Source organism: Haliaeetus albicilla, chromosome Z (genome assembly GCF_947461875.1).
Source record: "Haliaeetus albicilla chromosome Z, bHalAlb1.1, whole genome shotgun sequence".
NCBI lineage: Eukaryota > Metazoa > Chordata > Aves > Accipitriformes > Accipitridae > Haliaeetus > Haliaeetus albicilla.
The window spans coordinates 34,042,869-34,070,334 of record NC_091516.1 but is presented as its reverse complement, the minus strand read 5'-3'; the positions used below and the strand labels follow the sequence as shown (position 1 = coordinate 34,070,334).

The 27,466-nt window shown below is 40.5% G+C and overlaps 1 protein-coding gene across 1 annotated transcript; it reads left to right on the top strand.

Moving 5' to 3' along the window:
- Window positions 1–13,224: 13,224 nt before the first annotated feature.
- Window positions 13,225–23,463, top strand: LOC138683681 (protein FAM240B-like). The gene is made up of 3 exons (XM_069775737.1): window positions 13,225–13,334; window positions 20,082–20,226; window positions 21,545–23,463. Exons 2-3 carry the CDS (start codon window positions 20,087–20,089, stop codon window positions 21,621–21,623), a joined length of 219 nt encoding a protein of 72 aa, XP_069631838.1. The 5' UTR covers window positions 13,225–13,334; window positions 20,082–20,086; the 3' UTR covers window positions 21,624–23,463.
- The last annotated feature ends 4,003 nt before the right edge of the window (window positions 23,464–27,466 follow it).

The following is a 27,466-nucleotide window of genomic DNA, read 5'->3' as shown; positions in this document are numbered from 1 at the left end:
GTCAGCCAGGTACACTCACCCATCCAAAATTTTATTTTCTGATTTTATTGGCCTAGTTTCTAGCAAGACCATCTTTACTGACACAGGTATGTGGCAGAAACATGTAGCAAAGTTGAAGGGGAGCCCACACTTAGACAAGCCAAAACCAGTTACATAATCACTGCTTTAATGCTAATAGCTTAGTTAGTTAGAAAGATTGTACGTCCTATTTTCAAAAGAAGACAGCAACCTGGAATGCAGAAACAATGGAAATAACTAAATGTCAATGGGCAGAAAATCTGCTCATTAATTCCCTTTTATAATGTGTAAGCAGTACAACATCCCATGGGGACAAGAGAAAAATATAATTATGTATTTGGCAGTAGTGACACCATTCATGGAATGTTACATGCCACTATGTCACCTTCATTTTGTAAAGGATATTGAAATTTGTAGAAGTTCCAGGGAAAAAAAGATATAGGTATCATTTAAGATACGAAAATATACACTACAATGAAAAGTGTAGCAAGCTCAATCCATTATGAAGGCAAGAATAATCAATAACTTGATCCCCCACAAGATCACATGGGAAGATACTCAGTTGCATCACTTTCTTGACCAGAGTACTTTTTCACTGTTATACACAGAGGTCCCCCAATGCAGCCAGTATACCTTTCACCAGGAGAAAAGATGCCATTCATTACCAGCATCAAAAATGTAGATTCATCCAGTATTTGCAGAGAGGCTGCTTATTAAAAGTCTATCAAGCCAATGAACTGGCACAGTTGCATGCACGTTGGTGTGTGCATGTACATGCCCAGTGACCAAAGGTAATTCTGGAGTAGGTTTTGATGCTGCAATCGCTTGTTGCTACAAGTGAAGAAAGAGAAAGCCCAAAGAAAAGGAGCAAAGAAGATGAGACATTATTAGCAATCTGCGCACCGATTCATGCAAACAATAACATTAAAAGCCATGAACATGAATTGCAAGCAACATCATTGTGTTAGAACACTGCCATCTTATTAGTTGAGTGCCTGACCAAGATTGATATTTTGCTGTGCTAGGCGCTGTACAAGTGCATAGGAAGAATGAACTGCCCTCAGCAACTGACAAAAACTGATGGATTATTTTCTGACAGTTAATAAGGTATCTGTCACCACAGAGTCTGGCTCCATACTCCAAGGCAAAACCTTCAGTGTGCACACACTGCTACTTCAGTCATGTTTTTATCAGCCCTGTTGGGTTTGCTGTTTATTATTCATTTTCTCTGTACAGCTCTTAGATCACAACACCAGCACAGGCACCACTCACCAGGAGATGGCATCATTAGAAGTTAATAACACTGACTCTTAACTTTGCAGTCAGATACAAGTGTGAGACTGAATATAGCACTAATGAATGACTTCCTGAGCCTCACACTACTGGTAAAACCTAACATGCCCAAAGCAAACCACAGCAACTATTTGAATGCAAGGTGTCAGGTTTTTAAATGTAATTTTCAAAAGATGGAGCTGCTATTATCAGCTACTTTGGCTACAAACCATGTATCTCCCTGTACGTACTAAGGCTGAGCATATTGTCAGCACTTAGAAAAGGCTATTCTTACATTTACTGTAGAATCAATGAGACAGTTTTTCCTAGGCAATTAAGAGAAAGAAAATCTCAGGCTGGTAAAAGGAGCATACAATTATATAAAGGGTATCACAGAACTAAAGCTATGGGCAATAATACATTATTTTCAAGTGGTTTTCATATCACCATTCCACTCACGTTAAATTAAACTTGCAGCAAGCGAATAAGCGTGATCCGGCCTACTGCAGGCATGCAGAGTGATTCTTGTATCACTGTGCGACGTCTTACAGAAAGTGAAATAATTACCTTTAATCTTACTCTTCTATCAAAGAGACCAAGGAATCCACTTGCTGGGTTAAGTGTGTCAGAAAGACAAATTATACCAGCCTTGTGTGCATGGATTCTGAGGTGCTGAATACTAATTTTAAAGGAGTTTTATCAGATAGCCAGATGAAAAGAAGTAACAGGGACTTGTTACTTTTCAAGTGTATATGCTCTGCCTGGTTGCTGGCAATTAAAGTTTGACAGCGTGCCAAGATACACATGCAAAATAGGCTTGAAAATATTTGTTTTCAAAAATCACTATTTCCTATAAATATTCAGGTCTTGGAACATTTTATGGAGTGGAGGTAGAAAATAGACTATTGTGTTTTGATAATATCATCTGAGGACACCATAAATAAGTACATGATGATAGGTTAATTAAAACACTTCACAGAACTCAGCCTTATAGATTGATGCTAAAGAGGAAAATGTGTCAGTGCGTGAAATAACATTCCCAAGAGATAAATTAGTTATCTACTGCATTTATTGTTTTTCCTTAACACTCTCATGCACTGACCTTGATATTCTGCATATGTGATTATCTTAGCTACAATAAAAATATTTCTTTAATAATTCAAAATATATTGAAACAGGTACTGTGGTATGTGCTGCCTGGTCTCCTTTACTGTAATATTCTGCTCCTGAATACTGATAAGAACTGCTGCTAGGCAAACTAAAGGGTTGCTTTAACCTTAGAAAAATCTATGGGTAAACAGGTCTGCCTGTGATAACGTTCTCAGGAATTAAGAATAGAAAGAGACTGGTACTTTAGTTATACCAGTGTACCCCAAATCACAGAAACATTAAGGTCAGGGAAAATTATATGGTGCTCTAGGCAGTGAACTGCCTTCTTCTAATGACTTGAGGAAAAGTCTATGCTGGATGCCTGTTTTCCAACTTTGTACAAAATCCTTGGAAGTACAGCTAGGCTAACACCACAGCTGTGCTGCCATTAAACAAAAGGCAGTAGAAAACCACAGGTGTGTAACTCTTCTGCCAAGAGTCTTCCATGTAATGATATAATACTGTCTCACTACCTATTCGTTCACTGCCAAAATCTACCTGCAAACCCATATACATTCTGCAAGTGCTACCCCTTCATTTTCGAATAGCATAGTCAACTCATCCTCACTTTCAAAACATAAAAGTGTTTTCTGCGCAAAACACTTCTAGCTGGCACATACAGCACTCATGGATCTGTGGAGGACCGTCTCCCACAGAGCCCACCCTCTACTACAACTTCAGTTTAAACTCATAAGATCTGAGATCTGATTTCTACCCCTTCTGTAAAGAAAAGGCACCAAGAAGAGCCAAAGGAGCTGAGTTTCAGGAACAGCCTGAAGATAAAGTAGGCAAAGATCAGCTCTGATAGCCAGCTGATCAAACAAGAAATTAGAGTAACTTTTCTTTTAAGGGCAGGTCTAAGCTGCTATCTAGGAAAGAAGAAATGCAGGAGCAGTAACATACTTCAAAGCCTGGTAAATGCTACTCCTTGTCCTTAATCTCAGCAACAGAAACATAACATAACAGGAAGGGATTTTTCAGCTATGGCTGATTATTGCAAGAGATGATTCCAGAAGATGGATCTGGAAAGGAAAGGCCAGTTTCCCCATAGTACATGATGAACTAACTCCTGGAGCATCCCTTCCTGTTGGTTAGTGAGGTTCAAGAATGCTGTGATACGTACAAAACACAGGAACATATCATGGGGATAGATGTGAAGTCACAGGGTATAGGGCATGTGTGACTTGAAGAAGGAGTCATTAACATGAATGTTATACCCGCACATTTCATATAACCTTACATGTTTTGCCTTGGTCCATGCAGTCACCTAGTGCAGGTAGTTTTAGAGGAACACCTCAAGGATCCAGCTTCACACAGCCGTTAGTAGATAACTTCAGCATCAGCTAATGGGGAAACCATGGCAGAAAAGGAGGAAGTGGTCATATAAGAGCAATCACTTTCCAGGGACATAATAGGACCTCACCAGTGTGAAGGGAAGGTACCTCCAACAAAATTCCCCTAGAAGTTTCAGTGTCCTTGAAAATAAATGGTCAACTCCCTCAAAGTCTTCAAAAAATCAGTTTAGAATAGTGTCAGGACCACTGGAAGACACCTGCAAAAGATGAACATCAACAAGATCTATTTTTGTGATGAGAATCACATATGTCTCTCAACTGCCTACACAAGATCGTGAATATGAAGTCAAATGGGGGAGTTACAAGGGATTCAAGCTGCATTCTCAGTACTGGCAGCCTTCTTGCCAGGATCAGAGGAGCCATTGGTACTGATTTCATGGGGCTTACATTATATTGAAGGAGGTTACTATTTCAGGCCTATTTCTTTTATAGGGCCTTTGCTTTACATAGTTACCTTAACACTGGCACGTAAGAGGGAGTTTTTGCGCTCCCTGCATCAACAGTCTCCTTTGACCATGTGGCTTTTCATTTTCAGAGGTGCTAAGCACTCATGACTCATCAAAGTGTGTTCTGGCTGCCGACCCCAAGGTCTGAGGAATATCTACATGACTTGTGGCACAGTTTGAAAAAAGAGCAGATGCTCAGGCCAAGATAACAGGAGGGCAACCCAGTTAAGGATTTCTCAGAGATTTCCACACTTTCAGGTCTTCACTGTACTAGTCCAAAGCACTCAAATTAATGCACTTCCACTAGGAACTTCCACAGTCATCCAATGCCCTCATCCATGAGGCACCTCCCTGACAAGAAAGTCAGAGACTGATTCATCTCTGAGATCTTGAAATTCAAAATATATAACATTAATTATATTCAAAGCCAGAAGGCAACTGATATATAGTACAGTCCACTAGGGCCAGGTTCTCTTGTCACATTACAATAGGTAGCTTCCCCAAAGAGATTGAAATGGTAGATTTCTATGTATATGTACAACATAATGGCCAGAAACTTTGAGCAGGTAGCCTATAGAGAGGGCTGGAAAGAGGGGGAGAAATAAAAAACTTGCTTTGAACATGAAGCAGAGAAGGAAACATCTTTGCTGAGTGGTGAAGCCCCGTGGGTAATGTGTTGTCCTGATCAGAGGTGACAATGACATGAACACTGACAAGAATAGTCTTCCCTTCAAGACAAGCAATTTCTAAACACAGGTGGAAAGTAATAAGTATATTGCCTCCTGCTGTTTACATATCTTGTTTCAGACATAAATAATCTTTCTGTACTTGGAAGTTTCTGATTTTGCTGGTTTCTTTAGTGAAGTTATTAATTCTTCTGCAAACCTAGCAGAAGAAAGTTGTCCTTATCCTCCATTATCAGATGGATTCATAGAATCACAGAACACTTTGGGTTAGAAGGGACCTTTAAAGGTCATCTAGTCCAACCCCCCTGCAACAAGCAGAGACATCTTCAGCTAGATCAGGTTGCTCAGGGCCCCATCCAACCTGACCTTGAGTGTTTCCAGGGATGGGGCATCTACCACCTCTCTGGACAACCTGTTCCAGTGTTTCACCACCCTCATCATAAAAAATTTCTTCCTTATATCTAGTCTAAATCTACCCTCTTCTAGTTTAAAACCATTACCCCTTGTCCTATCACTACAGGCCCTACTAAAAAGTGCCCCATCTTTCTTATAAACCCCCTTTAAGTATTGAAAGACTGCAACAAGGTCTTCCCAGAGCCTTCTCTTCTCCAGGCTAAACAACCCCAACTCTCTCAGCCTTTCTTCATAAGAGAGGTGTTCCAGCCCTTTGATCATTTTGTGGCCCTCCTCTGGACCTGCTCCAACAGGTCCATGTTTTTCCTGTACTGAGGACTCCAGATCTGGACGCAGTACTCCAGCTGGGGACACATCAGAGCAGAGGAGAGGGGCAGAATCACCTCCCTCGACCTGCTGCACACACTTCTTTTGATGCAGCCGAAGACACAGTTGGCTTTCTGGGCTGCAAGCGCACATTGCCTGCTCATGTCCAATTTTCATTCACCAGTACCCCCAAGTCTTTCTCTGCAGGGCTGCTCTCAACCCCTTCATGCCCCAGCCTGTATTGATACCCAGGTTGCCCTGACCCATGTGCAAGACCTTGCACTTGGCCTTGTTGAACCTCATGAGGTTCACATGACCCCACTTCCTGAGCTTGTCCAGGTCCTTCTGGATAGCATCCCATCCCTCAGCTGTGTCAACTGCACCACTCGGCTTGGTGTCATATGCAAATTCGCTGAGGGTTCACTCGATCGCACTATGTCATTGATGAAGATATGAAACAGTACTGGTCCCAATATGGTCCCCTAAGGGAGACCACTCGTCACTGATCTCCATCCAGACATTGAGCTGTTGACCAATACTCTCTGGAAGCAACCACCCAGCCAAGTCCTAATCCATCAAACTGTCCATCCATCAAACCCATATCTCGCCAGTTTAGAGAGAAGGGTGTTGTGGGGGACCATGTCAAAGGCCTTACAGAAATCCAGATAGATGACATCTGTAGCTCTTCCCTTGCCCACTGATGTAGTCATCCATCATAGAAGGCCACTAGGTTGGTCAGGCAAGACTTGCCCTTGGTCAAGCCATGCTGGCTGTCTCAAATCACCTCCCTGTCCTCCATGTGCCTTAGCATAGCTTCTAGCATAATCTGTTCCATGATCTTCCCAGGCACAGGGGTGAGGCTGACAGGTTGGTAGTTCCCAGGGTCCTCCTTTCTACCTTTTTAAAAACAGGTGCAATGTTTCCCTTTTTCCAGTCCCTGGGGACTTCACCTGACTGCCATGACTTTTCAGCTACCATGGAGAGTATCTTGGCAACTACATCAGCCAATTCCCTCAGGACTCTGGAATGCATCTCGTCAGGTCCCGCAGATTTATGTATGATGAGGTTCCTCAGGTGGTCACAAACCTGATCTTCTCTTACAGTGGGAGGAACTTTGTTCCTCCAGTGCCTGTCTTGCAGTCCATCCACTTGAGAGGTGTGGAAAGGGAGGCTGCCAGTGAAGACTGAGGCAAAGTTGTTGAGTACCTCAGCCTTCTCCTCATCCATTGTTACCAGTTTGCCAGTTGTGTTCATCAGGAATGAACATTGAGATGGGATCCTTCCAGAGTTGTAGCTAGACTAATAAATGACAAATAATAGCTAAATAATGACTGGTCTCTTCTGTCAAAGGTATTCTTGGCCCATCTCCTGGCAGCTTTCCCCTGTATCTGAACTGTGTGTTTCATACATCAAAACTTAATCTCCACTATGCAGACAGCAAGGTGCTCAGCTGCAGAGTAGCATCACAGAAGGGAAAAAAACACAGGCCAGGAGCAGGGCATTTAGTGACCACTACACATACCTCTCCGCTAACACTTCTGTGTAGACAATGAACAGGAAGGAAGATGATAGTCCAGGAAGCAGAGCTCAAACGAGTGCAGTGATGTTCTTTGAGAACACCCTACATGCTGACATGGTTGTGAAGAATTTTCTGAGCCTATTCAATCTTGTATTCAATTTCCTGCAAAGAGAGATTTTAAATGCCTGGTTTTGAAGAATTTTCTGAGCCTATTCAATCTTGTATTCAATTTCCTGCAAAGAGAGATTTTAAATGCCTGCTCAGCTAAGATTATTTTCTGGATAATTCAACTCCAGAGCAAGTTTAGCATAGGTCAAACTTATACTGAAGAACTTTTGCCTTCAAGTTAAAGACATTGGATAATACATTTTGTGAAGGTTGTTTTGGTAGTTGCTAGGCATATAATGGGTCCTTACATGAAATCAACTGGTATGTTTTAAAATTTCATCAGCAATCCATGTGTACACAACAGGCAAGGAAAGAATTTATTCTGCTCCTGTTCAGAAAAATGTTCTTAGCCAATGCAGCATATCATTTCCTTTTTTTTATTCCATTTGAATTCACTGTGGTCCTCTTTCAACAACTGTGGGCAAAAGTTTCAACTCTCAGACATAATATTAGGCATTTAAATCCATACTTAGGAAGTGGTCTAAGTGGTCTAATTGGACATAGCACTCACGCTTAAAACTATTTATCATTGACACTAATTTGCATTAGCTATATGCACTAATGCAAAGGAAAAGGAACAGAAAAACATTTCTATTTGCTTTCATCCCTCCTTCAATTTTGGCTGTTTCACAGCTGACAGATCTGTGTCTCCAAACTACTCACATAGCAGGTCCTGCAACTAAAGGAGCAGAGATTTTGCAGTGCTCAGGATGCCTATGTCTGCTCCTATGTAATGGCCTCAGCCACTCCCTGCTCTCTTGTAAATACATGATCTTAATCTGCCATGACTTAAATTTTACTTAACACATACCTGGTACCTTTGTAATCTTACTAGCAATCTTTGCTCACTGAGAATTGTTTCAGTCAGAGACTTTTACAATGGCAGCTTCTAAGAGCTAATGGTTGGTTTGGATCTCAGTGTTTACAGGAAACTTGTTGGTGGCAACCTTTCACATCTGACGTTACTTTTCATTATTGCATTGAGTGCAAGAGTTAAAATCAGATTTCTTTCCAGGAAGCACACATAAGAGGCAGAATGGCCCCTCAGATCTCACATTCATGCTCTCCTAAGTCTCAAGCCAGCCAAAATAAAGTCTGAGCTGTCTTTTTAATGCTAACTGATAAAGTATTAACAGGAGCCAAGAAGCAGCAAAACAGTCTGCTTGTCAGTTCAGTTAATTGGCCATAGTAAAGCACTGTAGGGCAGCACAGAGGTGCTCTGAGATGTAACACAGCCACATCCCTTCCCTCTGATACACAGGTAGAAGGAAAGTGAGTACATCTAAGTATGTCTATTCTCGGTACTAAGTTGAGTTGTAGTTGAGTTAAAACTGGGGTTCAGCTGGGCTACAGCAGGAGTGCATCTACACCACCCCTGAGGTATTTACATAGGGACTTAAACCACAGATTTTGTCATGACCATGAATTTTACTGTTAAAAGCAAATAGGGATGTACAGAGGCCTTAATCATCCTTCTTCTTACCTTACCTTCTTCCCGAGTAAAATTGTTCAAACTCATCCAGAGATGATCTTGGGGAAGACTTGAGCTTCCATAAAGAAAAGGGTGAAGTAGTATTTGACTCTGTCACAGGTGCAGAAGAGTCAGACACTTAAAGTTCTCATAAATATAAATAAAAGAAGATAAAATGAAATTAATGAAATTAATATGCTGCCTTAACTCTCTACTTCTCTATCACCGAAGTATCTGACATCATCCCATGGAAATTAATATCAATAGCAAAGTCTCTGTGGACCTTCATTAACTTTCCAGCAGGAAGTTTGAAGTCTTCAAAGCTCCAGTTAACCCCATTTAACTTTATCTAACTGAAGGACCTGAAATTTGGCTATATAGGAAGTATAATGCTATAAAAAGACACAAAAGACTGTATTACCCCACTGAGATACAGTTCTTTTTCCATGGTTTGTATGGGGGTAGAACAGCTGCAACCCCAGCTCGAATAGCATGTGCACTGGAGCAGGTTCTGCACTGGCTGATTTTAACAGAGGATCAAAAACCTCTTTCCTACACTCATTAAACTGATGCCTGAGGTTGTCTAGAGCAATTGAGTTCCCACCTCCAGTGCCATAGTAAGATGGAAAAACATCCAGGCCAAATTTGCAGGCAAATTCCACACATCATCATAGAAGCCTTTCTGGACAGGTGCTTATAGAAGTTCATTTGATGTGGACATTAAGGTAGTTTCAAACACAGGGAAATGTTGAGAGAGAGCAGGTGACACCAGCAGCCTTTTCATTTGTAGCAGAATTCCCCCCTGCAGCGTAAGGAGCCATGCTAATTACACTTCGATGGGAATGCATCTGTGTATCTAGCAGCTCCACTGGGTAAATGTCAGCTTGATGCAATTTAAACTGCTTGAAAACTTTACATTCCTGGAAAAATAGAATCACAAAAAAGCTGCAGGCAGGCAACTAACAAAAGAATTACCAAAAGGTACTAGTGGAGCTCACATATCTAATTTTTCTGGTCTATGTCACAAAGGCAATACCACAATTGCAATAAACACTAAACGACCTCTATAAATGTTTCAGATGTCATGTAAGTGGTGTCAATAAGACGCTTCATTCAGCTGATAAAACATGTCAGCTCTTCAATCTGCTGCTTTACTGACCTTGAGATTGTCCTATAAGAGGTATTACCAAGAAAACAATTGTGTGTCATAGGCATGGATGATGTGATGTATGCATCATCCAGAATGCACTCAGAGGAAAAATCTAGTGTAGGTAAAAGTTATTCTTGTGTGTAAAGTGGAATTCCAGTTCCTACTTAACCCTGGTTTTTTTCTGTTATTTAAAGAAGTCCCTGCTGCTTTCTCACTGCCCAATCCAAGGCTCAGCACAATAGAGGAACAGTGGTTTTGAAAAACTCAGTGAAATTAATTGACCCATTCAGTTGTCCAGTCATGACAATTTTTCCCATATACTTTAATCCAACACTCAGTGTCATATCCGGCAGGCAGGGCTAGAAGCTTCTAAGCAGACTTGTCTTCTCCAGATGCACTTTCAGAGGTGCCAACACAGCATAGCAGGGTTCAAATCAATGTGTGTGCAGCAGGAAAGCAGGGAAACACTGGCCCTCCACACAGACGCACGGCATCGGCTGCAGGACAGTCCACTGAGGAACTTCCTGACTGCTGTCTCATTCTGGAGTACTAGGCCCATTAAAAGACCCAGTCTGACGATTATCAAAGGCAGATTTTAAAAACCTCTCACTGTAAATATTTACAGAAGCATCAAAACCAGTTAACAACCCACTTGCATGGGAAGCTGGACACCTAAACTGATCAGGCCCTTACCTACCATCTGAGTCATCTGCTTCATTCTGGAACTTGTGAAGCTTGGAGAGTGCTGCTAAAACTGCTGTGACCTATGGTGCTCCTGGACCAGTGAGGACAAGGTCCAGTAGTGACAGAAATCCCTCCTCACAACTTGCTGAGTGCCATTGCGTCAATCAAGATTGAGAAGGATGTGAATACCAGATGCATGGTGAATACAGAAGAAAGCCTTCGCAACAACGTGGTGCAATATCTGCTTTAAAAACTTACCTTTCTGGATTTTAGTTTCTCTAGCACCAAAGAGAAAAGAGGCGTGAGATGTTTACTTAATTAGCAAGTTCTTGTAGATTTTGTATAAAATCTTCTCCTTTCGCTTCCTCCTCTTTAGCATCAGGTCTAAGAACACACACAGAGTGAAGCAGGCAGACTGACAAAATATGGGCAAAACGTACCAGCATTACTTGTGTAAGTGTAAGAGCTGAATGCTACTTTTATTTCCAACTCTTCCTCACAAGAACCACAGCACACAGTTGTAACACCAAGGCAGAATTTGATTGCTGCAGATCAGTAACACCTCAGGCCCTCCAGAAGTTTGCACTTTGTCAGTCATTTTACAGATTCTTCTGTGGTCCCATCCAATGACATTAAGCAGGTGTTTACAAGAATTTTTGCAAACTATAGATGAATGCTGTCACTCAAGCAGGTTATGGTAAGCAGTTCTGAACTTTGCTTATGAAGTAAAAAAAGGCTGAGGTGTACAAATAGCCTAAATAATTTTCATTACATACAAGCTTACTTGACAGCTGTGCTGCTTTTGAGAGTGAACTATGTGTTTCCAATCACCTGTCACATGACTGTTTCTTCAGCTATGGGTAGCCTAGGAGGGTACTGCTTCTGTCCAGGATTGCTGGATGCTGCATATCCATTTATCATGCATAAGAGGCTACTATGAATGCATAGATCAATTGCTCATTGTAAATACAGTCAGTGTGTATCGTGCAAGATGTATCTAATCTACTGCAGATGATCAGAGTGCATGCAATGTCTATCACATTTTGGCTATGCTTTACACAGGGCATCTAATCTGCACAAATGCAGAAATGTCAATGCATCGAGAGCATATCAGACCAGAAATACATGTTCTGGTCTGATGAAGCCTGAACATTGAAGTCCCCTCCTGAAACTAGATGTTTGCAAATGTTTAAAGAAGGTATTGCCTACATTATAACATTGAAAAAAACAAAACTGATTTATTGTAAATTCAGCTAGCTGTGTTTAGGGAGAAGGGGAAGTTACTCAAGCTCTGAGTCAAATGGCAAGGAAGCAGTTATGCTGTTCTGCAGCATTATAGTGGTTAGCACCACTGCTGTATCAAGCCTGGGCACCAACCTGTCTTGATAATACTGTATTATTTGAATATTTACCCAGCAGATTGTATTTGCTTGTGATTTCCAAAGGCAGCCAGAGTTTGACCTGATTTTCCAAAATAGAGCAATGATCTGGTTTTCCAAAAATAGAGCAATCAACTTTACCTATGATACGGGTTTTTTCAATGCCATGCATGTATCTAGGATGAAAAGCTCTGAGACATTACCTTTGTTATTATCATATGTGTAGAGGGAAGAGTTGATTTCTGTGGTTTCATATGATATGAGGTGGAACAACACATTGAAGAGAGTTAGTATCTTAATAAACTGACCATTATGTGGAAAGAATTTAAATTTTGCTTTACAGAGAAGGCTGCAGCTGGTAGGTTTTGCTCAAGATATGCTGCTGTAAAGCTGACTGCAGGTAAAAAAAAAAGTAAATATGAACTACAGAAAGCATCCATTTAATGGCTGTTGCTTTTGCTACTTGTGGTCTGAAAAATTACAACAAAGGAAGGTTAAAATAATCAGCAGTGGTATAAATACTACTTAAGCCAGCAGTCACATATGGTATATTAGCAATGTAGACAGATTTAATGAAAACTGAGATCAGCACATGCATCTGTCATCAACCAAACCTACAAAATATTTTCCTCAGAAAATGAAATGTAATGATATAAGTGCTCATCTGTAATAGAGTTATAACAACTCCAAATGGTAAAACTAGTGCTGGTTTAATGCATTTTGTCAGCTAATGTTAACCAAACAGACAGATTCCTATGACAATTGCCTTGAAGAGAACAGATTGTGTGATAGGTCATAATCAAGCACACATCCTTAGATTAACAGCTCCAAAGTACTGTGTACTTCTGTAAGTCACCCTGTAATGCAAAACCAAGTGTGATTTGTCACACCATTTCAGCCTCCATTACAGCTAAGATAGTAGTGTGGAATTTTTCAAGCTTCACAGGAGGAATATTAAAATGGATAATACTAGCATGCATTTTAAAGAAAATTCTCAGCACTTTGCCAAGTCATGCTCTCTGAGGTATCTGCCAGTGTGGGAGGGATGCACGCTCTCAAGGGGGCCTGTGTTTCATGGTCATCTCAGGCAGGGGGCTGCAAAGCTCATTAAATGATCTTATCTCGCTGATGGTTCTGTTCAAAATAGCCTTGATATGATGAAGGATTTATGTTACCCCCACTTCAAATAAAAAGTACCGAGGGATGCATTTCATTACTGCCCTGTGACACTGGAGAAGCCAGGGCTGCAGTGGTAATATTCCTCATTTGTTTGTGTCACACAGAGGATTTATTTGCAGGGAGAGTCCAACTCCAAAGGTAAGTAAGAGTTTGGGTTTTGTAGTGAGCTTTTCGTAATAATGTCAAAAAGAAATGTGTTTGTTCTCTAACTTTAATTCTCATAAAAGTATATTCTAGGAAAGATGAGAGTGTGAGGAAAATGCCAGGGAAGGGTGCCCACTTTAGCAGCATTCTAAGGAAGCTGAGTGGCTTTGATGCAGAAAAAATATTTATGGGCAATTTCCATGCCACAACCCTGGATAAAACACCAGGAGATGTGGCTGTACATTCTCAACTGATGGGCTAAACGGTAGCCAAGGTTACACACACACTCCTCTCGCAAAGATTTTTTTAACAGCGATCTGCTGCCGAGTGGCTTTTTAATTTAATGTTAGACACCTTCCCATGAATCGGGATCATTTTCTCTTGCATGTTTTGTCAGAACTGGATGATCTAATGAAGAACATGAGCCCTGTGCAGGATTTATATTCTTTGACCCTGGACCATCAAGTCATCCTGTACTCAAAAATCAAACAGCAAATCAAAACATGTTCAAGATCCTTGACTAATAAATATTAATTTATGCTATATACTTGATCTTAGGAATTCAGCAGTTCAGAGGATCAGGCTTCAAATATATCTGGCAGTGGGGAAAATCAAGTGATCAGAAGCAATATTTGATCATGCAAGCAAATTACATCTTCTTTCAATATGCCTTAGATGTTGAAAATTAAAAGCCAGTAAGAGTTGGACAAATCTATGGCAAGCTCAAGAAAGGCATTTGGACATTCTGTATTGCACGATGCTTATGAACACCTGTTCACTTGATGCTCGCTTCTGTGTGACTGCCACCACAGTCCTGTGTTTTATGTGCCAGTGGCAGGATGTGTGGGAACGCAGGCAGTCACCACAGAGAGCCAGGTGCAGGGAGTGGGAGAAGCTGGGGAGCAGAGGGGCACTGACAAGATGGTCCAGGGAAAGTTTGGTGAGATCAGCAGGAGAAATGCAGCTCCAGCAAGACATGCAAGGTGATTTGCCAGAGGGAACAACAGACCTGGGGAAATCAGCCTGAAAGATGTTTGAAAGTGGAGGTGTGAGTCAGGCAGGTTAGGCTGGCGGGCTGGCATAGGAGGTGAAGAGGGCAGGAAGAGAAGCTCAACAGACACGAAGGCAGAGAAGGAAAAAGCAAAGGGACCTCTCGTGGAAGCCCTTGGCTGTGGGCTGAGGGAGAAGAGTCAGTGAGAACCACAGAGTGGAAGAGAGCAAGTTGCTAAATAAATAAATAGGCACAGGAGCAGATCTAGGACGGTAACAAATGAACCAATGACCTGGAGGGAAATCAAACTGTTGATTCCTCAAGTGTTTTGCCCAAAAGGTTTTAAGAATTTTAACCAGCAGCTGGAGGACTGCTGAGCCCTCTTGTACAGAAAGGCAAGGCAGAGAATCTGTTCCTTCTAGTTCAATAACTCAATCATTCAGGTGTCTGGTATCCAGGGAAGAGTGAAAGCAGATAAAGAGAACTGCGGGCGAACAGATGAGTAGGACAGAAGAAAACACAGTGTGTGGTGTTCAAAGGCATTGGTACTGCCACTGTAGCAGTATGAGAAGCAAAAACCATATAGCTGACACGAGTCTTGCCTTAATATGTTTCTTTGTCATAAAGGTATCATATGAGAAAAGGTCCAAATTTTGTAACAGTTCAAGCATTTCAAGAATAGCTATTCTCCAGATCAGAAAAATAGACTCAGAGCCATCAGCTTTTCACAGAAAAGTTATAATGGACTTTGGGAATTAGGAACAAGGAGAATGGTTGAACAGTGAGACTGTTGCACGGTGCCTGAGTGCAAACATTTTAACCTGCATGTTAAAATTGCTTAACTTGCATGTTAGAATTGATTTGCTAGATGCACACCTGTAACTCTTGCACACAGGTAACTCCTACTAGTATTGCTCAGTCATATGTCAGTATGGTTGTCATTTTCATACACAGAAAATTCCCATTGTGTGGAAAAGTCCAATTAATTTGAGTGTAGTTTATACCCAGAGAATGACCTTGTGACTGAGCACAAATCCTGGTAAGAGCATGTACTTCAAATTCTGCCAAACTAGGAAATACTGTTAGCAGAATAAATCACTTGTCTAGAATTCCCTTACTTCATTGCAAAATCCAGACAATACTGTTTACAAAAGAAAAGCATAAATTGATATTCTGTAATGCGCAAGTGCAAATGGAAAGAGAACAGTACAGTATACATGCAAAGCTACGCATCTTTGCTGGTAAGATACACCAGTGAACCTTATAAAGAGACCAGTACAGTGTTAGGGACCTGTGTGCACCAGAAGACCATTCCAGCCTTCCCCGATCCCCAGGCTGGTGCTCCAGGTCAGCTCCAAGAGGTGCAGCTCTGTAACTGGGCACCAGCGAGGCAGTCAGAAAGAGCTGTGAGAAACTTCTCCCCATGTCACTCACGAGCAGCACAGAGGCTCAGGCCACTCATGAGACAGCCTGCACTATGTGACCTGCCACACAAACAGAAGGGTACAGGCGATTAAACTAAAGTGCTTTCTTCTGCCCCAAGTTTTGCCCAGGGTCTGAAGACCTAAGTTAGACTTGAAACTGGTATACTTCCCCAGACAGGATCTCGAAGCAAACCTCAATCAGCCCTTTGAGATTTGCTGCCAACTGCAGAAGCAGAAGATAAATGACGTATCCAAGATCCAAGGAAAAAGAGGTAAATCATGGCTGCAATTACTAGTCCCATTTTCTAAAATCAGAGCAGATTTCTTATTGGTTTAAAGTCAAACATCAGCATTAGCATAGATAGTCTACTCTCCTATACATCATGCAATTTTTTTGTTAATCCAATGCATATATATAACACAGTCACCAAGCAAGGTCCATGAAAAGATAGAAGAATAAAATATTGTATTATTTCTAGGAAGATGCATAACACCCTGAAAACTCTGACTGATTGTGCTACGCAAGAAGAACAAGAAGGGGAAAAAATAGCTTGCCTGACTCATGTAGATGCTTTGCAAATTTTAAAAACCATTTAAAATAACAATTTGTGTTCTGCTACAGGAAAAAAACCCACACGTTTCTTTACATACCATTTTCTAGCTCAGAAACTTGGGACTTCCAATTCTCTGTCTTGTGGTAATGGTTTCTTATAGAACCAGTGAGTTCCAGCCTCAAACTATTGATTTTTTACTTACAGAAAAGTCAAGATGTCACATCGAATTGATCTTACATACCTCTTTTGGTTTTCCAACATAATTTTTCAGTTCCAGATAACAGTGCTAGTATCACAACTTCCCTACCTTTGTAAGATCTCCTTTAGCAAATTGAGTCTAAATAATATCAACCTGCTCTGAAACTATTAAATCTAAAAATAAACAATCATCTTCATCTTGTGTAGGATAAAGCCTTCCTAGAGTTTATCCAGCTATTCCTTTCATTTGAGAGCAGCTACGTTTTTTCACCAGCTTGCAACCAGGGCTCTGTCAAAGATGATTACCAGAAAGAGGCTCTCGTTATTGTCTTCTTGAAGGATTGTCACTACAGGCTTAAATAAAGCTTCATTTAGTCCTAGCTGTTGCAGGGTAGTTTAAGTCAGACCTAACTGCAAGATCTATAAAAGTGCTATTACAACTGCCTATATGCTTTAACAGTACCTTTCTGCCCACCTGTTCTATCATACACAGAAATTATTTGTTCAGGCTCCTTTGGAGGCTGTTTCCTTGAAGTCTTTTCCATTCTTCTCCTTCCCTATTAAATGAGATCCCTTTTGCTAATGACTTTGAGGTTCTAAAGCGTGAAAATAAACTGTACCCTAGTGCAAAGCCACAATACATGCTGTCCTCTGAAAAAACCTGAAGCAGGAGGGGAAAACAAAGAGTTTCCATCACTGAGAAGATTTTAGCACAGAAATTTTATCTTAGGGCAAATGAAATACTGATACACTAGGTTTGATACCCCTGATTGCCCACACAACCCTGAAAGTTTATGGCAACAGTTTTGAAATGGATGGCAGGAGAGAGGTGAATTCAAACACCTATGCACATGATGCATATAGGCAAAGGAAACCAGGTGGGTTATATTTTAGCAGAGTTATTGTGCAGTTCCTACAATCACCATGTGAATGGGCTAAAAGAGGGTTTGAAGTAAAAGGTAGTTTAGGGTAGGATGATTCTACAGTTCAGGGAAGCAAATGCTGGACCACTGACACACTGGTGTTTATCAAGGATGTACAAGGATCAGTAAAATAGTGATGCAGAAATTTTAAGTTCAGTTGCTTTGATACATATTTGAGTGTCCTCCAGTATTAGAGGGGGAAGAAAAGAAAGAGGAGTATTAAGGACTGAGTAAGAGAAAACTCAACATCAAGATATCCATATGTTAACACAAAGTAAAAGGTTAGGAAAGGACAGGCTTGGGCAATGCTCAAAGTGGGCCTGAGCAAGCACACACAAAGAAAATTTCTCAGATAATAGACAGAGAAAACACCAATTCCTGCCCTCACCGTCCCCAAAAAACCAACACCCAAACCTGTAATGTGTAGTACTCTACACACTTTGTAGTCTCAACAGGGTTCTAACATTGTTCTAAATATGGCCAGCACCAGGTGTAAGGTGAACAACAATGAAAACTAATTCTGAACTTTTCTTTTAGTGGGTTTAAAACTTTTTCCTTGGGATTTTTTGCTGTGGGGAGGGGCGTTGGAGAGACACATCTATAAAATACATTCAAGCCAGCACCAAGAATATATGCAATCAACTCGGGAGGCAGAGCATTTAAAACCAGTAAAAGATGTGTGTATTGTGAAGCATACACCTGGGCTCAGTTATACCTTGTGGCAAGGAGTTCCACAAGTTTGCCTTATTTAAAAGAGATATTCACCCTCATATATACAGAAAATACACATTCACAGTATAGTAAACAGGAATTCATAATCATTCAGAAGGATTAAGTTATTATGCTTTGGGATCACTTCTGATTAAAGAAACCAGGAGACATTATTTGCTGGCAGTTTATATTGGAGCCTCAGGGATATCTGGAAATCTTGCTTGCTGCTCTTCAGAAATATTGTTACTCTCAGAGATTTTTTCCTGGAGTGGAAAGTTCATTAGTCTGATCCAGATGGCTGTTACCATATCTTTTCATACATTTCTAGATTACTCCTGGTACACAAAAAGTTAAGAGGGGTAGTAACTGCTACCTGGGAAGAGAGATTTGAGTTGGCATTGATATATATGTGGATATTTATAGGATACCTATATTTTATGAAAACACATACTTGTATTAAAAGAACTTTTTGACCTGGAATTGGTTATCCCCTAGCACAGCTGGAGGTGTGCAGCTGTACTTGCAATTCACATTGCAGACTGATGCCAACATTTACACATCCAGCTATAATTTGCTCAGAACCTGAAAAAATGCTCAGTAAATTTCTTCTGCAATAGTCAGGGTCAAATACTGTGCAGCTATCGTTTGGAGGCCATGAGTTGATACATGGAGGTTTTACAGGGAACCACAGGAGACTCACAGGGAAATCCCAACAGAAAAGGGACCTCTTCAAAAGGGCTACTTTTGTTCTCTGCTCATTGAGTCTTTTTAATGTGTCTCACAGTTTTTCACAAAACAGCCAAATCTCCAAATGAAATTATGTAAAGATTACCAGTTCCCAATTTTGCTTTTCTTACAGTGCCTGGCAGGGGAATGGCAGCAGTTTCTTCAAGCTTTTCCAAGCTAGCCTTGAGGGGCTTGTTTACTAGCTTTCTATGGCTCTGATTAAAATAAATTACAAATAATTGTCATGAATTCAAACAACGCATGAGAGAGCCCTAAATACTTGTTAAAAAAATTAAATGTTCTGGAAAACACCATAATGGCATGTTCATGCAAAACCACACAGCAATTTGGAAGGCAGCATGGATATACTCATTCCATATTTAATGAAGTTTTGAAAGTAATTATATGATTTTCTGGCTGTAATGTGAGATACAGGGGCTTGACTGTTAGCCCACGAAGAGTCATCCTGAGACAGATATTCTTTTCCTAGGATAAGATTGACTCCAAAATTTATTTTAAAGATGCCATTAAATGAAGGGGGAAGTACAGAATGGGCAGAGATATATAAATTTATTCAATGAATTTGCTCTGTTTTGAACATTGCAGAAGAGGGAGATATTTTTTAATAAGCAAGGTGGCTTTTGCAAGTCAGCATCTTATAAAATTATGTACATACTTTTATACATATAAATTTTCTCCATTCCCAAACAAAGCTAAGATAAATGTTATAATGATTAACAGCAAATCACTAGAGCTCTTTTTCTTTATTGTTAATTTTAATCTACAATGGTCACTTTATCATTTTATAGACAAGAAAACAGTGAGAAAAATACCCACTAGATCCGGCAATTTTCATATTTCCTTTCCATTTATGAGTACAATAAAAGATATCTTAATCATTAAGTTAGAGAATTAAATAGAACTGTCCTGCATTGTGAGCTTAAAGGTCACAGGCAGATGGAGGTGAGAGATATTTGAGGTGAACAAGTAAAAATTCAGATCATTGCAAACAGCATCTCTTCAAGTGTCAGAGCTAGGAACTAAAACTTTAAATAGTGAGTCATGCACACTTATCCTGATCCTACCAAAAAAAAAAAAAAAGACTGTGTGACCCTAACACTGTGAAAATCCAAAACAGCAAGAGTGTGTTTAGCCATGAAAACAGATGAGGAAGCAATAACTTGTCATATGGTTGTTTCAAATTTCTCCTTTAGAGAAAATGAATAGCCAGTACATACGTCATGAAGTGCGGGGATGCGAAACTAGCAACCTGAGGAACTTCTGGGAAAAGGCTATTGAACAACAAACTCGGTATCTGCAAAATGAAAAAGAACGTCAACGAAGAAGTGCTCTGACAAAGTGGGTAGTTTGCATCCAGAAAGATTATTTGAGTTTGTGTTGTACTTCTTTTTTAAAGAAAAGTGATAACTATATTTAAGTCATGCAATGAAAGCTGAAAATATTTTTCTTACATTTTTAGAAAATAATAAAGCTTCCCAAATTGGCATGCTAAGGTGTCTAAGTTATGGCTTCACAGGATAAGAGAATAATTCACTCTTGTTCCATAAATTAGTCCAAAGTGTGGAACTTTCTGATGTTATCAGGACAACATCTGGCAGTGCAGGCTTGTCTTGAACATCAAGGCTTATGTTCACAGCAGAGCTAGCACAGAAGTGTACCTGGCACACCTTCTTTCTCTGTGGCCTTGTTTTCACAAGAATATAGTTTGAATTAATTAAGATTGTTTAATTTGCATAAGGTAAATCGGTAATAAAGCAGATGGTCCAAGTATACTAACTGACCAAGGCAACCATCATCCATAGCCATATTTACCTCAATCAGTCATATTTACCTTAATCAGCCACAATGAGAAAGACGAGTCTGTGGCAACATCAGTACAGTTTTACTTCACATGAATTCTCCATAAGTTGAAGGCACATGCAAAGATGGCTATTTTGGCTTGAGACCATTCAATGAGAAAGCATTTTTTCCAAAATCTCCCTCATACCTCTCTTTGGATTGAAGCTTGAAAAAATATGAGCAAGGATGGACTTGCATTAATAAACCTGATGAAGGAACACTGGAATTAGTCTCTAGCATGTTTTATCCATTTGTAACTAACCTAATTTCAACATCTCAACTCTTCAGCTGTGAAATTCCTGTCTTTTCTATTTGAGGCAGTCTTTCTGTGGTACATAGATACTACCAAAAAGAAAACAAAGTGCCACCTATCACCTAAAGCTGTCTGCTATGGGTCTAACAGAAGTTTCAACATGCACAGTGTTTCCAAGCCAAATACCACTCAGAAGCCTCTATGCAGGACTTTTGTAAATGCACTTCTGGGGAGGAGGGGGACTGGGGACACGTTGGATGATGCTACCCAGCAGGTGGCAGCAGGCAATCTCCAGTGGAGATGAGAAGTCACTCCGGCAGACAGAGGCACTTAAGAGGGGGCATACTGGAGGTGAAGATGAACCACAAAGCTCAGGTGAGCCCTCGTCAGGATTTAACAGCTAGTCCTGAAGTGCCATTCAGCAAAGCACTCTGAAGGGGCAGGACAGTTTGCATGACAACTGGGAAAAAGCACCAAAGGATGGCACTGGTGGGAAACATGAACAGTATAAATCTGTTCCCTGTAAAAATACGGGGACAAGCTGATCCATGCTTCTGTCCTTAGGCTCAGAAATGAATGGATGGAGAGGCTGGAAAAACGGATAAAGATGTTGAGGACTCATCCTGAAGACCCATCTAGCTGAAGATGCCACACTCATTACATGTTTTGGAGAAAAAGAAAATTGTTTTGTAGGAAAGCATGATGGTGTGATGCAAAAGCTTAAGTCAATTTTACTTTGTGCCTTAAATGAGCTATAATTAATTACCTGTCATTGTTAGAAGTTTCATATGTGAAATGTCTATTGCTGCTTTTAATATTATGCATCCATCCCTTCATTTGATAAACAGAGATTGAAGTACTCTGAAGTCTTCAGAGGAATATCTGCATGGTTCACTGCGCTGTAGATGCCTGGAAAAAGAGTTGAGTTACACAGCTAATGCTCAGCAAAAGCATTTCCTCAGTTATTTTCTTTCAAAATGGTTAGTGAATAGTTGAGATTTTGGGGGGGGGGGGGGGGGGGTTTTGTTTTTAACACAGCAAAGCCCAGCTCAGACTAAGGAAGAGGGAACATGCACAATGTCACCATATCCTGGATCACCAGTGGAGCCAAACCTGGTGGCAGTGACAGATCCTAGCTGCTGTATTAAAAGTTTGTGAAGATATTAATGTGTATCCTGAGAAATAGGCTCTGTGAGACACCAACGAGAGTTGCTTAATTTGTTAACCCACATTACCTAACTTGAGATACTGTATCAGCAAAGGCAAAAAACTTGGAGTTTTGAGGCTGCTTCTGGTACCCAACCTGGCTTGTCTAGAGCTGGACTGATTACTCTGTTTCACAGAGCAGGCTGATGCATTTTCACAGATGTCTGTCATCATGAGTGAGAAGCACACCTAACACTTTTTCCCTCTAAGACCCAGTATATATTCCTTAACAACCAGTACCTTCAGTAACATGGTAGGTTTCCTCTCCCACATTTGCCATTAGTCAAAAATGTTTCTAGTTCCCTTTCTAATGCTTCATTAGGAACTGTGGCATTTCCTCCAACAGTATCAAAGCATTTCAATAGGCTGGTGTAATAAAATCACTTCCCTTTTAGGGTGACTGCCTTGCTGCCACCAGAATGCTTGGGGTAATGTACTGTAAAATGGGTTGTTTTGAGCATGCTAAAAATCTCTTCCCTCGATTGCTTAACCTTTTAGTGCTTTTTTATAAGACCATTTCAATACTTCTCTGGTAATTCATATTGTTTCAGAGTAAAGAAGATTTGAATTGTCAGTGGGGCGAGAAGAGAACAGTGGAAGTGTTTGGGGGTTTAAAATATTTAGAACATCTCTTCTTTTTAAAGCAAAACAAAAATTTGAAATGCTATTTTTTCTGTCTTTATTCTCTAAATTCACTTTTGTGTGTTCCAAGATCAAACCAAATCTATTATGGGAATTTAAACATGTAAATAATGCTTGGGAGGCCTGAAAAATCTATGAAAGCATGAAAAAAAGATGACCTTGGAACAGGTGCTCAAAAATCAAGACATCAGCAGGTATGTCACCAAACTTGAGAGCAGAGTTTGCCTGCCAGCTGAAAAAAAGCTGCTAAACTCATATTCTTCAGCTGAGTCTTTTTCTTGAGTAATTTTTAAAGTAACGATTTTTAAAGTAACATCAGCTGGGAATATGCAAGATAGCAGTATACTTACAATATAGCTGTGTTTTAATAAACAATCACCAGGTAGACACACAACTTAATATTGGGTTTTAGTAAAAAATTAGATTTCTTTGAAAATGCCAGTTCACATACTCCAATTCTCCCACCATATGTCTGTGCCTTGTGTTTACTGAAGCTCTATCTGAACTCCATTGTGAAAGAGCATTGATTTTTATACCTTTTGGCTGTAATTAGAGCTTGAACTGAGCTAAGGGAAACATTTTACATACCCTCATTCATTGTGTAAGTAATTGCACAAGGAGCAAAACAGAAGGAATCAGAGTTAACATATTTTAAAAATGAAAGAGGTACCCCTGGAATAAGCCTTTCTTTGCATCTCATATAGTTGATACACTCCTTCTCTTCTCATAAAGTAAGTCAGAATGAGGAAAATCCATGGAAAGCCAGGAAAAGACATGCCAGGAAGTGACTCCCATCTGAGTCCTTCACTGTACATCTCATATGGTTATGTCACTTAAGAACGCTTTGGAATAGGTCCCTATCAAGATACAACACCCCAAAATCATCTCTTCAAAATGATAAAAAAGAACCACTTTTTTACAGACTGCATCTATTCCAGCCCAGGGCAAGGGGAGTTCTGAAAACATATTTCCAGAATTAAGCCACTTTTCTTCTGAGCTTTGCAATTTCACCCTTAGTGTCTAGATGAATTATTTCAGGCTTAGGTTCCACAGCATTACATTCAGGACTTTGGGCCATGTAATCTTTATTTATCTAAGTGCTAGCAACATGTTTTGCTACAAACGCCACCACTTTTGCAGCGGTAATCTACCTAGGAGCTTTGTAAATTACCACCGAAAAAAGAATACATATCCAGAGAAATAAATATAATCTAGAGTCAATCAGCAAAAATAAAGAAGTGTGATAACATTAAAATTCAAATCTAAATGTCAAGAAACAATCTTAATCAGAAGCTGGAGCAGACTCATAGATGAAAATGGTTCCGGCAATTTGAAAACACAAAAATATAAAACTTTAATTTACCTTGAAGGTCATAAGAGAAATTAAAAGGAGGCAAAAAAAAAAGTAAACTGCGATTTCTGTGAGACTCAGAAATGAGCCATAATGTTATAAAAAGGAGTAAAGAAACCTGACTGTAGGACTGGAAAACTCATCAGCTAAAAACTGATAAAGTCAGCTGGGTTTTATAAAATTATTATGGTTAGAAAAGATGCTTAGATGTTCTTCAGACTCTTTTTCACCTATATGCAGTTTCAGAGGAGTGCAGTATTCAGATAAACAGGTTAAACTTAATAACTCAAATGTTTATAAAATAGCTCTTTTCTCTTGATTTTCTTCTGTCCATATTTTCACATTGCTTTTGACTGTAAAAGCAAGAGATTTTGAGTTATGTCAATCTGATTTTATTAGTTTTGTAATTATAATGTGGCAGATACTTGCTTATTTTCCTAGCTTTCATTATTTTAGCATTCCTTTGCTTCATCCTGACACTGAGTAGCAAGAAAATGCATGTCGCTTTCTCATTACAAATGCATGGTACAGAACTTTTTGAAGTTTTTGAAGCAAACACTGAACAATCTGGACCCAAGTCCTTTTAAATAGTATTTATGGGAAGTACACTGTGTGTTAGCACAAAGGTGACAGATACTCCATTTCAGCTGTATTAATGATCCTTCTAGCATATGGATAAGGGCTGACAGCTGTGAAGAATGATTCTGTCAGTAACTTAACAGACTTCTTAGCAATTTAGCCAGAACTGAGACAGCTTAAATACAGTTCTTTCCTCAGTAGTCCTTCCCAACCAATGTCCTTCCCTAACCAAGGAGCTCCTGTCTGGAGCTCTCTAATTAAGGAGCAAATAAGCATAACTCAGCCACTGCAGCCAGGTTTTGAATTTGAAAAACTAAAGCAAGTCAGGCAAAAGCAAGATGTCTTTCTGGTAAGATGGTAAGGACAAATCAGGGAGATTGTTCAGCTATGCCCAGCTGAAGGTCCCCAGCCCCATCACAGCAGAGTTTCTGTGGTGAAGCCTGTCCTGTGGCCCAGTGCAGGATCACCCAGCAGACTTGTCTTCAGCATGACACTCAAAGATGATGTGTTCCCCACTGCGCAGCCACCTCATGTATGTGCACCTATGCCTCTTTGGGCTTCTGGCCACATTCACTGAAGGGGAGAGTGATCTGTTGGCCAGCTCTGAGGTGCTTGAAGTTGTCAGCACTGAAATAAATTCACCATACAATACCGAGTTCACTTACCATATTCTGGTTTTAGCGTACCATTAAGTAGAGATGAGTTATTTTGCACTATAGAAAAGCCTACAGGGTACCTCTGAGATTTTGGTCCCGTGATACACACGCAATATGAGAGAGAATCCCAGCCTCAGAGCTCACTGTGTAAATAGGACAGAAATAGTGGAGGGGGAGTGGAAAGGTGGGCCAGAGCCAGAGGTCAGGGAAAGGCCACAGTACCTGGGTCAGGTACAAAGTCATGGTCCAATTGCTCCACACGGATAAAGTGATCCATGTACACAGTAGCCAGTGCTCCACCTGGAGCTGAAATCCATGGATAGTTTCATCTAATAAACAGGTCTGAAAAATAAAAACATCCTGAAACAATCCATGAAAGGTGCCATAGCTGTGGTAAAATACACTGCATGTCAAGGCAATCACTACTCATGTAACTGGATTCTCACCATAAAAGTTTGAGGAAAATGAAGAGTCAGATGCCACTGCGATGCCAGATTAATTAAGACAACTGGGACATCATTGAGTCTGGAGAAGCAGGATAGATGTCTCTGGGGAAGGAAGTTGAAGAAGATGAAGAAGAGGTCATGTCTTAAACTGAAATGGTTTTGAAGCGATTCAGCTGAAGGTCTAACATTGATTACAGGTTTTACTGTTTTGAACTCATGCTTTCACTTTTCCACATTACACATGGAACCTCTCCCAGACATCACTACTGGTGCTAGCTTAGCCACATGCACATTAACTACACATGATCTGCAGCAACTGCTCAGTGGAAGTAACATTAGAGATATATCTGGACCCTAAGTCATGGTGTTGTGTGAGCCTTTCTATACTCAGATAAGACATTTCCCCATGCTAAAAGCTGCAGCCACCCTCTACTTGCATAAAGAGAACTCCATCTGGGTCAAACTGACTTACATCCTACAAGCAGGACTGGTAAGACAGTCCTGAACTTTCAAGGTTGATGACAAATGTTCACATCCATTACAAAGTATGTCAAAATATAGATAGCTTTTTGAATGGCTTCTGAAATTACAGGTGTGAATTTATCCCCCTTAGGCTGAAAATCCCATCCTGAGAGTGGCTGTGTGGGTCAGGGCAACCCCCAGTATCAGTACAGACTGAGGGATGAAGGGATTGAGACCAGCCCTGCAGAGAAGGACTTGGGGGTACTGGTGAATGAAAATTGGACATGACCCAGCAATGTGTGCTCGCGGCCCAGAAAGCCAACCGTATCCTGGGCTGCATCAAAAAGAGTGCGGGCAACAGGTCGAGGGAGGTGATTCTGCCCCTCTGGTCCACTCTTATGAGACCCCACCTGGAGTACTGCATCCAGATCTGGGGTCCCCAGTACAAGAAAGAGAAGGACCTGTTAGAGCAGGTCCAGAGGAGGGCCACAAAAATGGTCAGAGAGCTGGAAAATCTTTCCTATGAGGAAACGCTGAGAGGTTTGGGGTTGTTCAGCATGGAAAAGAGAAGGCTCCAGGGAGACTTTATTGCAGCTTTTCAGTATATAAAGGGGGTTTATGAGAAAGATGGAGGGACACTTTCTACCAGGGCCTGTAGTGACAGGACAAGGGGTAAGAGTTTTAAACTGAAGGAGGGTAGATTTAGATTGGACATGAGGAGGAAATTTTTTACGATGAGGGTGGTGAGACACTGGAACAGGTTTCCCAGAGAGGTTGTGGATGCCCCAACCCTGGAAGTGTTCAAGGCCAGGTTGGATGGGGCTTTGAGCAAGCTGGTCTAGTGGAAGATGTCTTAGTGGGCATGGTTGATGGTTGGACTTGATCTTAAAGGTCTTTTCCAACCTAAACGATTCTATGATTCTATGTCCCTCCCCGTGGCAAGGAATTTGGACTAGATGATCTTTGAAGGTCCCTTCCAACCCAAACCATTCTGTAATTCTATGATTCTGTGATTTTCTGATTCTATAATTAGAGCAAGGACAGCACAATGCCTGCAGTAGGAAGGGAAAATCAAACCAGAGTGCCCAAAGACATGTTCTATCTGAGAGCCTCCGGAGAAGACAGCTGTGATATACCTACCTCA

Coding starts and splice junctions, on each gene's coding strand:
- LOC138683681 (XM_069775737.1), top strand. CDS start 20,087: ATGAATAGCCAGTACATACGTCATGAAGTGCGGGGATGCGAAACTAGC. Junction 20,227..21,544: donor CGAAGAAGTGCTCTGACAAA/GTGGGTAGTTTG, acceptor TTCTGTCCTTAG/GCTCAGAAATGAATGGATGG.